Source organism: Hyla sarda, chromosome 4, assembly GCF_029499605.1.
Source record: "Hyla sarda isolate aHylSar1 chromosome 4, aHylSar1.hap1, whole genome shotgun sequence".
NCBI classification, from domain to species: Eukaryota; Metazoa; Chordata; class Amphibia; order Anura; family Hylidae; genus Hyla; species Hyla sarda.
The window spans coordinates 372,507,317-372,519,990 of record NC_079192.1 but is presented as its reverse complement, the minus strand read 5'-3'; the positions used below and the strand labels follow the sequence as shown (position 1 = coordinate 372,519,990).

General features: G+C 41.7%; 1 protein-coding gene across 1 annotated transcript in view; it reads left to right on the top strand.

Annotated features, from left to right (window-relative positions):
• Positions 1-12,674, top strand: part of DIAPH1 (diaphanous related formin 1) — a 270,343-nt gene that overhangs the window by 88,400 nt on the left and 169,269 nt on the right. The window contains exons 10-12 of the mRNA XM_056516800.1: positions 1,495-1,605; positions 4,120-4,238; positions 8,043-8,159. Of these exons, the coding sequence (XP_056372775.1) occupies positions 1,495-1,605; positions 4,120-4,238; positions 8,043-8,159 (347 nt within the window). The remainder of the gene's footprint in view (positions 1-1,494; positions 1,606-4,119; positions 4,239-8,042; positions 8,160-12,674) is intronic.

Here is a 12,674-nt window from a genome sequence, read left to right as displayed (position 1 = left end):
GATAAAAGTGTTACACTATGGCACAGCATTGAAGAGTGTATGCAATCGAATGATTGCATGGTATAGCCCCCTATGGGGGCCAAAAAAAGTTTATAAATATGAATAAGCACCTCCCCTAATAAAAGTTGAAATCACCACCTTTTTACCATTTTTTTTAATCATGATGGTATCACCGCGTGCGTAATTGTCCAAACTATTAAAATAAGGTTAGTTAAACCGCACGGTCGATGGCGTACACGTAAAAAAACACCAAGGTCCAGAACTGTGCATTTTTGATCACTTCATATACCATTATTTATTTTTTTTTTTTTTAAGTGATCACAAAGTCTCATAAAAAAAAAAAATGGAACCGATAAAAACTACAGACCACAGCGCAAAAGAATTAGCCTTATATAGCTTTGTATGCTGAAAAACAGTTATATGGGTTAGTAGATGACCATTTTATACTTACTAATTTTGGTTAATGTATTTTTAAAAGTAGTAAAATAAAATTAAACCTACATAAATTGGGTATCCTTGTAACCGTATGGACCTACAGAATAAAGAAAGAAAAGGTGTAAGTTTTATCAAAAAGTGCACTGCGTAGAAAAGGAAGCCCCCAAAAGTTACAATATGGCGTTTTTATTTTTTTTATTTCATTCCATTTCATTTGGTTTAGCCGCAGATTTTGTTAAAAAATAAGTGAAGTCATTAAAAAGTTCAATTGGTGACGCAAAAATTGGAGCCATTTGCTTCCTGCTTGAATCACTTTGTTGGTCTGGCTTCTGCAGCTCTGCCAAACATTTGATCGGCAGAGGTGTTGATCCCCCCCCCCACCCCGGCCAATCAGTAATCAATATCTGTGACTGGTAAATCCCTTTAATGCTACTTAAAGCCGCCTTATGCTGTACTCTTTATGCCAATGTTGACTTGGGCTTGCAAATACCCTGCTAGTGATAGGGCCAAACAGGCCGAAATTGCCCGGAATTGTAATAAGGCCAGTGATCAGTTGACTTATAAGCATTGGCTTATTGCTTCCTTCTGACATGGTTTGCCGGCTGCATATCTACCTGTACAATAGGGGATGTGCGGCCGACGAATGATTGAAGCAGAAGACCTCCTGAATGGTCCAGCAATCTTTGGGAGGCACTTCCTGCAGTGTCCGGCCTTGTAATAGGAACCGTAGATGTTAACTCTTAGGTAGGCTTTTAATATTTATTGACAAACCAGTTTATCGTTCCTTTGGTTGTTTGTTACTGAATGCTGCAACATAAAGATCAGTTGGCTATTCCAATTTTGGGATTGCAGAATACTGAGTGCCAATCCTTGTTCCTGGCTAATTCTGGCCTTACACATTTAGATGGCTGACGGCTATCGCTCTCCACCTCTCGCTTAGCCTATACACATGAGATACATTTCCGATAATGCTATTTATTAATAATAATTTTTTACTTAACAAATAATAATTAAAATTTCCTAAAATTCAAGTGTTCTAAGCTTCTGTTCATCTTCTAGGTGAGCTGTATGCTCTTAATCAATGCCTTGATCATCCAAGGGGAAGAACTGGATTTCCGAATCCACATACGAAGTGAACTGATGCGTTCAGGACTGAATAATTTGCTGAAGGTAAGAGATTGTAGGTTATATTACTTTCACACTATTAGGTTTAGATCTGAGCTGTTGAGGTACATTTCCAACACACAGGTCGATGTAGGACGACCTCTTTTATTGCTGTAATTTCCCATAGCACATCCATATGTCACCTCTGTAAAGTCGAAAGATTGGATATACTTTACTTTTGGAAATCCTTGAGTTATGTCTTTTATACCACTTATGTCTTTTATATACTGTGGTGCAGGACAACGTATCTCCTATCCAAAGTGTCTAATTGTGGGGGGTCCGACATAGTACACTTTGCGTAAAAATATTGAGAGCCTGGTATCTAGATAGCAAATCCTCAAAATATTGGGCTTTCCTACAAAATATACTAACATATAAGGACCTACTTCAAGCAATAGCTATACACTCTTTATTCCAGTTATTGGACTAAGTTGCAAAAGATAACAAAATGCTGTTGGTCTTTGAAATTACTGAACATATAAGTAATGGTAAAAAGGAAATTGCTATGCGGTAAGATATATTGGCAGCATGGCCAATGAGCTTATTTACCAATGTGAAGGAGTAGAAAGAGAACCTAATAATAATAATTTTTTTGCATATGCAATCAAATAAGATTAAACAAATAAGAATATAGCAAACAAAGGGAGAAAGGTTCTCACATGACTCCTGAAAGGAACGGGAGCCTCTTCGGTTCGCACCATCAGACTAGAGGCACTTCTCAGACGTTGTCCGGAGTGCCGGTCTTGATGAGGAGTAGCAGGGATTTCTACTTGAAGTGGAGAACATCAGCTGGCAGGGCCTCCTAACCAGGCAGGGTCAGGGAGAGGAAATGAAAAGCTTGGCTGAAGCTTGGAAGGTCGTTCAGGGAACGAGAAGTAGCGGACTTTTCATTGTGATACGCATAAAGAGCAAATGGAAATCCCTCTCGGAAGGTTATAAGGTAGGCACACAGTTGCAGGGTGCTTCTTGATGGATTAAAAATTTCTTGACTAGACCACAAGAAGTGACTGGGAGCCCAATAGCAAGTTTTAAGTAAGAAAGGCAGTCTCTATCGTGCATGGTAGTCTCCACAGCATATAGTCAGGGTCTTTAGAAGTTGCAAAAATATGTGGAGAGGGCAGTGCCTATACATAATCTAGACCAGCATTTCCCAACAGGGTGCCTCCAGCTGTTGCAAAACTACAACTCCCAGCATGCCCGGACAGCCTTTGGCTGTCCGGGCATGCTGGGAGTTATAGTTTTGCAACAGCTGGAGGCACTCTGGTTGGGAAATGCTGGTCTAGACGAGTTTTGGAGTGGACTCCCCATCTCCAGTGAGCTGCAGAGCTTCCATTATGGGTGAAAGGAAAAGCAGGGAATGTGTGAGCTCTAGTTTTCTACATCAGTGTGAGTAATATGTGGCACTCTCTTGTCAAATTCTGGTGCTCGAATAGGGTCCCGATCCTTCATACGAAGTAGAAATAAATTCGGCACTCTTATGCAATTGAGAATGTATAGTTTTATTCTGCAAATTTGGCAATCCAACAGATTCCTTATGATCCGTAAATGGATGCTCATCAGATATCCTGGATTGCTGCGGAGGCTCGTGCAGACTGGCCTATAGCCAGGAAATGATGTGGTAGAGTGATCAATCGCACTACGCGATCATAGATCAGCTCTACCACATCTCCTAATTTCCTGGCTATAGGCCAGTCTGCACGAGCCTCCGCAGCAATCCAGGATATCTGATGAGGATCCATTTACGGATCATAAAGAATCTGTTGGATTGCTAAATTTGCAGAATAAAACTATACATTCTCAATTGCATACGTTTTTTTCTACATCAGTCGCTGACCTGGAGACATGCAAGCTGGACTGTCAACGTATTGGCAACTGGTGAGCTGGTGTGGGAAGGGTGGTGGGGTAAGATTACAGCTTACCTGTTCAATACCTCTGGAGGCATACTCTAGGGAAGAGGGTGTCTATGAAGGTGGGGGATAGAGATGAGCGAACTTACAGTAAATTCGATTCGTCACGAACTTCTCGGCTCGGCAGTTGATGACTTTTCCTGCGTAAATTAGTTCAGCCTTCAGGTGCTCCGGTGGGTTGGAAAAGGTGGATACATTCCTAGGAAAGAGTCTCCTACCACTGTATCCACCGTTTCCAGCCCACGGGAGCACCTGAAAGCTGAACTAATTTATGCAACTGTCGAGCCGAGAAGTTCGTGACAAATCGAATTTACTGTAAGTTCGCTCATCTCTAGTGGGGGATCTTGCTATACTGATGGCAGCTCAGCCAGTGATGAGAATAAGTAGGAGGTGGGTACTGCTGGTAAATTAGGAGTTAATGCTTAAAGAAAGTAAGGAATAAAAAAGCAAAGGTTGTCCAGAATAGTCTATGATCCCATATAGATTATTCTGAAAAACTTTTTTTTTTTTTTTTTTTTTTGTCGTGTAGAGCATTTTTATTCCACATTGGACTAAACAGTAAAGTGTAAAGGTTTTTCTATCCTGACTACTAACAAAACCTTTTTGTATTAAGGAACTGCAAACTATGGAGAATGATGAGCTGAAGGTGCAAGTGAATGTGTTCCTGGAACACAGCGAGTATGACGCCGATGACTTGCGTGGGCGTCTGGAAGACATTCGTGTTGAAATGGAATATCCTTTTGCTCTGACAGAAGTCTCAAGTGGCGCAGAAAGTTAGACATTCAGATTCAAGCTGTTGTAATATAATAGTGAAAACAAAGTCCTCCTAATCCCCCCCCCCCCCCAATAAGATATTTAATCATGTCCAGGCTTTCTCTACTTCCCTGTCACTATGGGGGAGATTTATCAAACTGTGTGAGTCAAATAATAGTGATTTTCCCATAACAACCAATCACAGCTCAACTAACAAGCATTGGTAAAGTGAAACCTGAGCTGTGATTGGTCGCTGTGGGAAAATCACTCTATTTTTTCTCCCACACAGTTTGATGTCTGGGCCATATTTACACTGCTCAAAAAATAAAGGGAACACTTAAACAACACAATGTAACTCCAAGTCAATGACACTTCTGTGAAATCACACTGTCCACTCAGGAAGCAACACTGATAGACAATCAATTTCACATGCTGGTGTGCAAATGGAACAGACAACAGGGGGAAATTATAGGCAATTAGCAAGACACCCCCAATAAAGGAGTGGTTCTGCAGGTGGTGACCACAGACCACTTCTCAGTTCCTATGCTTCCTGGCTGATGTTTTGGTCACTTATGAATGCTGGCGGTGCTTTCACTCTAGTTGTTGCATGAAACGGAGTCTACAACCCACACAAGTGGCTCAGGTAGTGCAGCTCATCCAGGATGGCACATCAATGTGAGCTGTGGCAAGAAGGTTTGCTGTGTCTGTCAGCGTAGTGTCCAGAGCATGGAGGCGCTGCCAGGAGACGTGGAGGAGGCCGTAGGAGGGCAACAACCCAGCAGCAGGACCGCTACCTCCGCCTTTGTGCAAGGAGGAGCAAGAGGAGCATTTCCAGAGCCCTGCAAAATGACCTCCAGCAGGCCATAAATGTGCATGTGTCCTCTCAAACTGTCAGAAACAGACTCCATGAGGGTGGTATGAGGGCCCAACGTCCACAGGTGGGGGTTGTGCTTACAGCCCAACACCATGCAAGACATTTGACATGTACCAGAGAACACCAAGATTGGAAATTCGCCACTGGCGCCTTGTGCTCTTCACAGATGAAAGCAGGTTCACACTGAGCACATGTGACAGACATGACAGAGTCTGGAGACGCCGTGGAGAACGTTCTGCTGCCTGCAACATCCTGCAGCATGACCGGTTTGGCAGTGGGTCAGTAATAGTGTGGGGTGGCATTTCTTTGGGGGCCGCACACCCCTCCATGTGCTTGCCAGAGGTAGCCTGACTGCCATTCGATACAGAGATGAGATCCTCGGACCCCCTGTGAGACCATATGCTGGTGCGGTTGGCCCTGGGTTCCACCTAATGCAAGACAATGCTAGACCTCATGTGGCTGGAGTGTGTCAGCAGTCCCTGCAAGAGGAAGGCATTGATGCTATGGACTGGCCCGCCCATTCCCCCAGACCTGAATCCGATTGAGGAAATCATCTGGGACATAATCTCTGGTTCCATCCACCAACACCACATTGCACCACAGACTGTCCAGGAGTTGGCAGATGCTTTAGTCCAGGTCTGGGAGGACTTCTTCAGGAGACCATCCGACCCCCCTCATCAGGAGCCTACCCAGGTGTTGTAGGGAGGTCATATGGGCACATGGAGGCCATACACATTACTGAGCCTCATTTTGACTTGTTTTAAGGACATTATATCAACATTGGATCAGCCTGTAGTGTGGTTTTCCACTTTGATTTTGAGTGTGACTCCATATCCAGACCTCCATGGGTTGATAAATTTGATTTAAATTGATAATTTTTGTGTGATTTTCTTGTCAGCACATTCAACTATGTAAAGATGAAAGTATTTCATACAATTAGTTCATTCATTCAGATCTATCATGTGTTATCTTAGTGTTCCCTTTATTTTTTTGAGCAATGTATTTTACTTTGGGCTAATGTTGGGCTGACGGCGGTGGCCTTTGTAGAGATGCGGTATGAGTGTTTTTCTGGTGCATAGAACAAAACATTTATTAAATCAACAAACAATAACTCATGACACATCAACATAATAGGTAATGAGTAGGGACTTAGTCATGGGACAGGGTGTTGGGTGATGGGACAGGTAATCTTTCTGCCAGTGGACATTGTTTCCCTGTTTGTACTGTTCAGTTCCTATATGTAATTTGTCACTTTTGCCACTGGGCAGCAGTATAAGCCCATACTTTCAGCCTAGATTTTACTTTAACTAGCAGTACAGCAAGCGTTCTATCACTCAATTCCTAAGAACACTATCTTGAATTAGTGACTTTTTGTGTAATATTTTGTGAGTCTTCATCAAATAGCTCTAATCACGGTCCCTGTAAAGCCTATAAAAGCCTCAGTTTACTGCATAAAGGGCAACTTTGGTGAAAACATGCCATGGTGGACAATAAAGGTAAATTGGACAGATTAGCCCAGGAATTTGAATGGCAAATCCACAGCAAATTACAGTAATAGCAAAATAGATCTAAATATTTTTTATTTTTTTTAATCTTATGTATACACCTTGGACATTTTTTAGACTGGAAGTTTTTGACGTGCCATGTGGATATGTGGATTTTAAAATCTGTAGCATGTCAATTTATGTTTCAGATTTCTCCTTTGAAATCAATGGGGATGGTAATATCTGCATTAACTCCACTGAATTTCTGCCACAGAATTCACCAAATTTGTGTTTTTGTTTTTTTGTGTTGATTTGCTGCTGATTTTTCTTGCAAATAATCAGTCTAGTTAAAAAAAAAAAAAAATGAAAAATTCCCAAGGTGCTTCTCTAAAATAACATGTGCGCCAATATTAGTAAATTGATATAGATATAAGGGGAGATTTATCAAAACCTGTGTAGCGTTACTATGGGCAACTGCTTTACTCTTCCTCTTCACAGGTTTAGATAATTCTCCCTGATAGTGGGCAGCCATCACTTTACAATAAATTACACCAGAAAAGGTGTAACCTGCGCCAACTATTATCTAGCTTAGAGTACAGTTCAGACATATTAAGGCTACATTCACACTGCCGGCAGTCTCGGGCAGTGTGAAGCCCGTTATTTTAGGATTGAGAATAGCGGGAGAAAAAATAACGCTTGCATCATCTTTTTCCTCACGCTATTCTCTCTGAAAATAATGGTGCCCAATGGACCCCATTGACTATAATGGGGTATATCTGGACCCGTTATTGCCCATTATGACAGTCAAGCTAAAAAATTTTTTTTTTAAAGTTTGACGGCCGTTATTGCTGAGGCATAAAGGCAGTGTGAAAGGGGCCTAAGAGGCATCGTGCATTGTAAGATGAAGAGAACCTGTGATCACTTTCCTGGTGCCTGAGCCACAAGTCATAAGGGCGGTCACTGACTTCTCCCTGCCTTTCCAGCCTTGATTGATAGACCTCTCCCTGTTGGGGTATAGGAATAAAATCTATCAATCAAGGCTGGTGGGGCGGGGAGAAGCCACCATAGACTACCTTAATGACTTGTGGTTCAGGCAGCATGGAAGTGATAACAGGTTCTCTTTAAGACCAGCATATGACAGGCTGGTCTTAGTAAATTCACCTTCTATATTTTAATCGTGTTACTCCAGGAAAGGGATGAGGAGGAACAAACAGATTGTAAAATGCCGCAACAACTTCTGTACCCAAAGATACTTTGCCTTTACCACCCTCCCTCACGTTTATATCGGCTGAAGCAGTGACCTCAATGGCACGGACTGTTACATGCTGGAGATTGAGTGGAGCGGTTGTCTTTATGGAATTATTATTATTTAGCATAACTGTGTATTTTGTCTTATAAATGTTTTTTCCTTGACTCTGTTTTTACTGATGTCCAAGAAATCTTCCAGGTTTTGCACAACACTGTGAAAGACTCAGCAGCAGAACAGCTGTTCCTCTCTATCTTGCAGCATCTCCTGCTGATCCGAAATGACTATGATGCCAGGTATGAAACCGTTGCAATGGTAGATAAAAAAAAATAATCTATGAGGAGCCTGCTGTGTTTAAGGACATATGTGATATGATATAGAATACTCCTGGCCGTTATTGCAGTAAAATGCAAGGGCCGGGTCATGGCCAGCTACTGTAAAGCAGAGAGCTTGAGAACTGCATCACATTGCAGAGAGACCAATTTATTCATGTTTTGTTTGTTGCAGCTAAAATCAACAAAATTCGGGTTTCTCCTCATTATTCTGCACCCAATAGAAAGGGAATTTTTTTAGAAAGTTTTGCTAATTTATTGAAAAGGCGAAAAACTACATTCTTGTATTAACATAAGTATTCAGACCCTATACTCAGTCAAGGTTCTGGTTGGGGCCACTCATGAACATTCACATGAGTTATTGTAAACCATTGTGTTGTCTTGGCTTTGTGCTATTGGTCATTGACTTGTTGGAAGGTAAAACTTCAGCCCACTCTTAGCTCAAGAGCACTCTGAACGGAGCAAAGTACAAAGATATTCTTAAAGAAGATGTCCAGCGCAAAAAAATGTATTCCTTATCCGCAGGATAGGTAATAAGCGTTTGATCTGACCCGTATGGGGCCTCGGCTCTGATCATGTATGTGACGTTTTGCACCCAGCACGTCAGCTGGTCAAAACATGCTCCCGCCATCCCATCTGTATGGGAGAGGCAGGGACACAGAGTTTCTGTCTTCACCTCTCCCATAGAGATGAATGGAGGGGGCATGTTTTGGCCAGCTGGCGTGCTGGGTACAAAATGAGCATTAGCAGAGTCGGAACCCTGTACGAGAGATTGTGGGACCCAACAAAATCAGATACTTATCCCCTAGGGGCTAAATATTTTTTATTTTTTTTGCGCTGTACATCTTCTTTAATGACAACCTCATCCACCTTTCCCTTAATGGGGTACTGTGCTGCTCAACGTTTGGAACAAGTCAGCGCCAGGAGCTCGTGACTTCATAGCCCCGCCCCATCATGATGTCACGCCCCAACCCCTCAATGCAAGTCTATGGGAGGGGGCGTGACAGCCGTCAAGCCCCCTCCCATAGACTTGCATTGAAGGGGGTGGTACGTGACTTCATGAAGGGACGGGGGGCTATGACGTCACAAGCTCGCTGATCCAGCGTTTGGAACAGTTAGTTCCAAACGCTGAGCAGCAGAGTACCCCTTTAATGCTGTGACCAGTCTTCCTACTCCAGCCACTAAAAAACACCCTCACAACTTAATGCCACCACCATGCTTTTTTTTTTCTTTCTTTTTCTGCAAACTGCAGCCAACATTTATGCATCTTACAGAGTAGAGGCTTCTTTCTGACCACTCTGCCATAAAACCTAGATTGGTGGAGTGCTGCAGTGATGGCTGACCTTTGGAAAGTTTCATTAAAGGGGTATTCCGGTGGAAATCTTGTTATTTTTTTTAATTTTTTTATCAACAGGTGCTAGAAAGTTAAACAGATTTGAAAATTACTTCTATTAAAAAATCTTAATCCTTCCAGTACTTATTATCTGCTGAATACTACAGAGGAAATTATTTTCTTTTTGGAACACAGAGCTCTCTGCTGAGATCATGACCACAGTGCTCTCTGCTGACATCTCTGTCCATTTTAGCAACTGTCCAGAGCAGCATATGTTTGCTATGGGGATTTTCTCCTACTCTGGACAGTTCTTAAAATGGACAGAGATGTCAGCAGAGAGCACTGTGGTCATGATGTCAGCAGAGAGCTCTGTGTTTCAAAATGAGAAGAATTTCCTCTGTAGTATTCAGCAGCTAATAAGTAATGGAAGGATTAAGATTTTTTAAATAGAAGTAATTTCCCCAATATCGCGCCACACCCCTACCCTTCAATTCCCTGGTTGAACTTGATGGACGTATGTCTTTCTTCAACCGTACTAACTATGTAACTATGTAATTTACAAATCTGTTTAACTTTCTGGCACCAGTTGATAAAAAAAAAAAAAAAAAAAAAAAAAAAGTTTTGCACTGGAGTACCCCTTTAATCTGCGCACATGATGCTTGGAACTCAGCCAGAGTGACTATTGAGTTCTTGGTGACCTCTTACCAAGATCCGAGTCATGGCTTGGTTTTTGCTCTGATATATATTGTCAGCTGTAAAACCTTATATAGACAGGGCTGTGTCTTTCCACATAATGTATAATCAGCTGAATTTCAGTGAAGGTGAAATAACATCCCAGAGATGATCAAAAGAAATGGGAGGAGCCAGAGCTAAATTTAAATTTCTTATAACAAAGGGTCTGAATATTTATTCTTGTGGATTTATTTCCAATTTTTTTTTATATATTAGCAAAAATGTTTAAATTTGGTTTTTATTTTGTCAGTTTGAGTGCAGAATTAATGATGGTGGAAAACTTAAAATATTAGCACAAGCACTCAACATCAGACTTTTTTTTTTTACATTTTCTGAATTCTTTCCTAATGCATTGTATCTCATCTATTACTGCACCTAAAGAGCATCTGGAGGATATTTCCTGTTACACAGCCAGCCCGTTGTTTGTAATTCTTAAATGGATTTTTATTAGATTATAAAAGGGTCTTGATTTTTTTTATTTTTTTTTGCCTGCGAGTCATGTGATCTCAAGTTTGACGACCAGTAAATTACATTACAAAATGTCGGCCGCTTTTCTGGGACTGACTTCCTGTGAACTGCAGAAATAAATCCCCTATCAGATCCCTCCTGACAGCTCACAGTCCCCTCGCCCGCCCCACCAGCTCCATCCTCTGTCTTCCTAAGTCACTCCATGCATAGGGTGCAGAGATCTCTGCCATATCAACAGTGCATGGTTTGGTATCCCTAGATAGAGACAGGCAGTGTCAGTCTCTAATGTATTCTTTAGGATTCAGCTAGACAACTTCTTTCCTTCTTTTAAGAGCTCACAGAAAAAACAAAACTGAATGTCCACATGGAAAATTGTTCAGACGATGGATTGTCTACACGGAAAATGTCTGTGCGGACATTAAATTGATAGTATAGCGCTGGAAGAACATGCTGGGTCTAAGACCACTCGGAAATGTGGGTCTCATAGACGGCAATGCATTTCTTTCTGCCAGAATCAGAATTTCTGCTGTGTGAACAGTGCAGCAGAATCCCAGAGAAATCAATGGGACTCTGCTGCAGGAGAATGCCAAAGTAAAATTCTGCATGAAATTTTCACTGTGTGAACATGGTCTTACTGCTCTTATATAGTAAAAGTGATGAGACTAGATTCCCCCGCCATCACCCGAGGCATCATAGGGAATGTAGGCTACATTAAGAAATCATATTAGGGAGGAAATAGAAATCATGATGACATACAACCCATGCGTGCCACATTAACTAAAATAGGTAAAGACATATCTAAGAACCTGTACATTGTTCCCTCATAATAGCCTATACTGTACTATCTACTATATAAGCAGAATAGAAAGCCCCAGGGTACTTCTTTAAAAGTTATCCCCTCTCTACGTTACTTCATTTATTTTCTTTAGGACTTTGATCTTAGGTGATTGCTGAACACTCCCATATAGAGTGAATGAAGTGGGGCCGAGCGTTCGTGCCGCTGCTTCTTTTGTTCATTGGACAATTGGCTTCCCGTCCCTGTGGTTGGACCCCCACCGATTAGATAGTTATTCACTTTCTTGTGGGGGATAATCTTAACCTATTTAAGTTTTCTTTACACTTATGATTGGTATTTACCTGTTGGATCATAGTCTGTGTTTCCCAACCAGTGTGCCAAATGGGCTTGCTGGGAGTTGTAGTTTTGCAACAGCTGGAGGTGCACTGGTTAGTAAGCACTGGCCTGTTAAGTCTTCTATTTCATAGATGAATAAATGCATTTTTTCTAGACAGTGACTGAAAAAGTCAGTATGTCAAAAAATGTTTAAAAAAAATGACCTAATACAAGTATATATTTTCTAGCCTAGCATCTATATATACAGTGATCCCTCAACTTACAATGGCCTCAACGTACAATAGTTTCAACATACAATGGTCTTTTCTGGACCATTGTAAGTTAAAACCAGACTCAACATACAATGCTATGGACAGTCCAGGTCTGTGAAACTTGTCAATGGCTGGAAGATCTGACCAATCAGAATGGGCATTTACTGGTAAAACTCCTGTATTACTGAAGCGTATGCACTGACTGGTGTCTGGTAGCGCCCCCTACAGTACATGTTCTGTACTCTTACCTGTACCAGGATTAACTGCTCTTTTGGACACCTCCATGTAACTTTTTTAGGACATTGCGTGTTCTGTACAGGACCCCGAAGAAGCTCCTGTCCTCTACATAGACCAGTGCTTCCCAAGCAGGGTGCCCCCAGCTGTTGCAAAACTATAACTTCCAGCATGCCCGGACAGCCTTTGGCTGTCCGGGCATGCTGGGAGTTGTAGTTTTGCAACAGCTGGAGGCTCCCTGCTTGGGAAACACTGACATAGACAGTGATTTACAGCTCCCAGCAGATCTTTATTACTTTTATATATAAGGATTTGCTTTATCTATATTA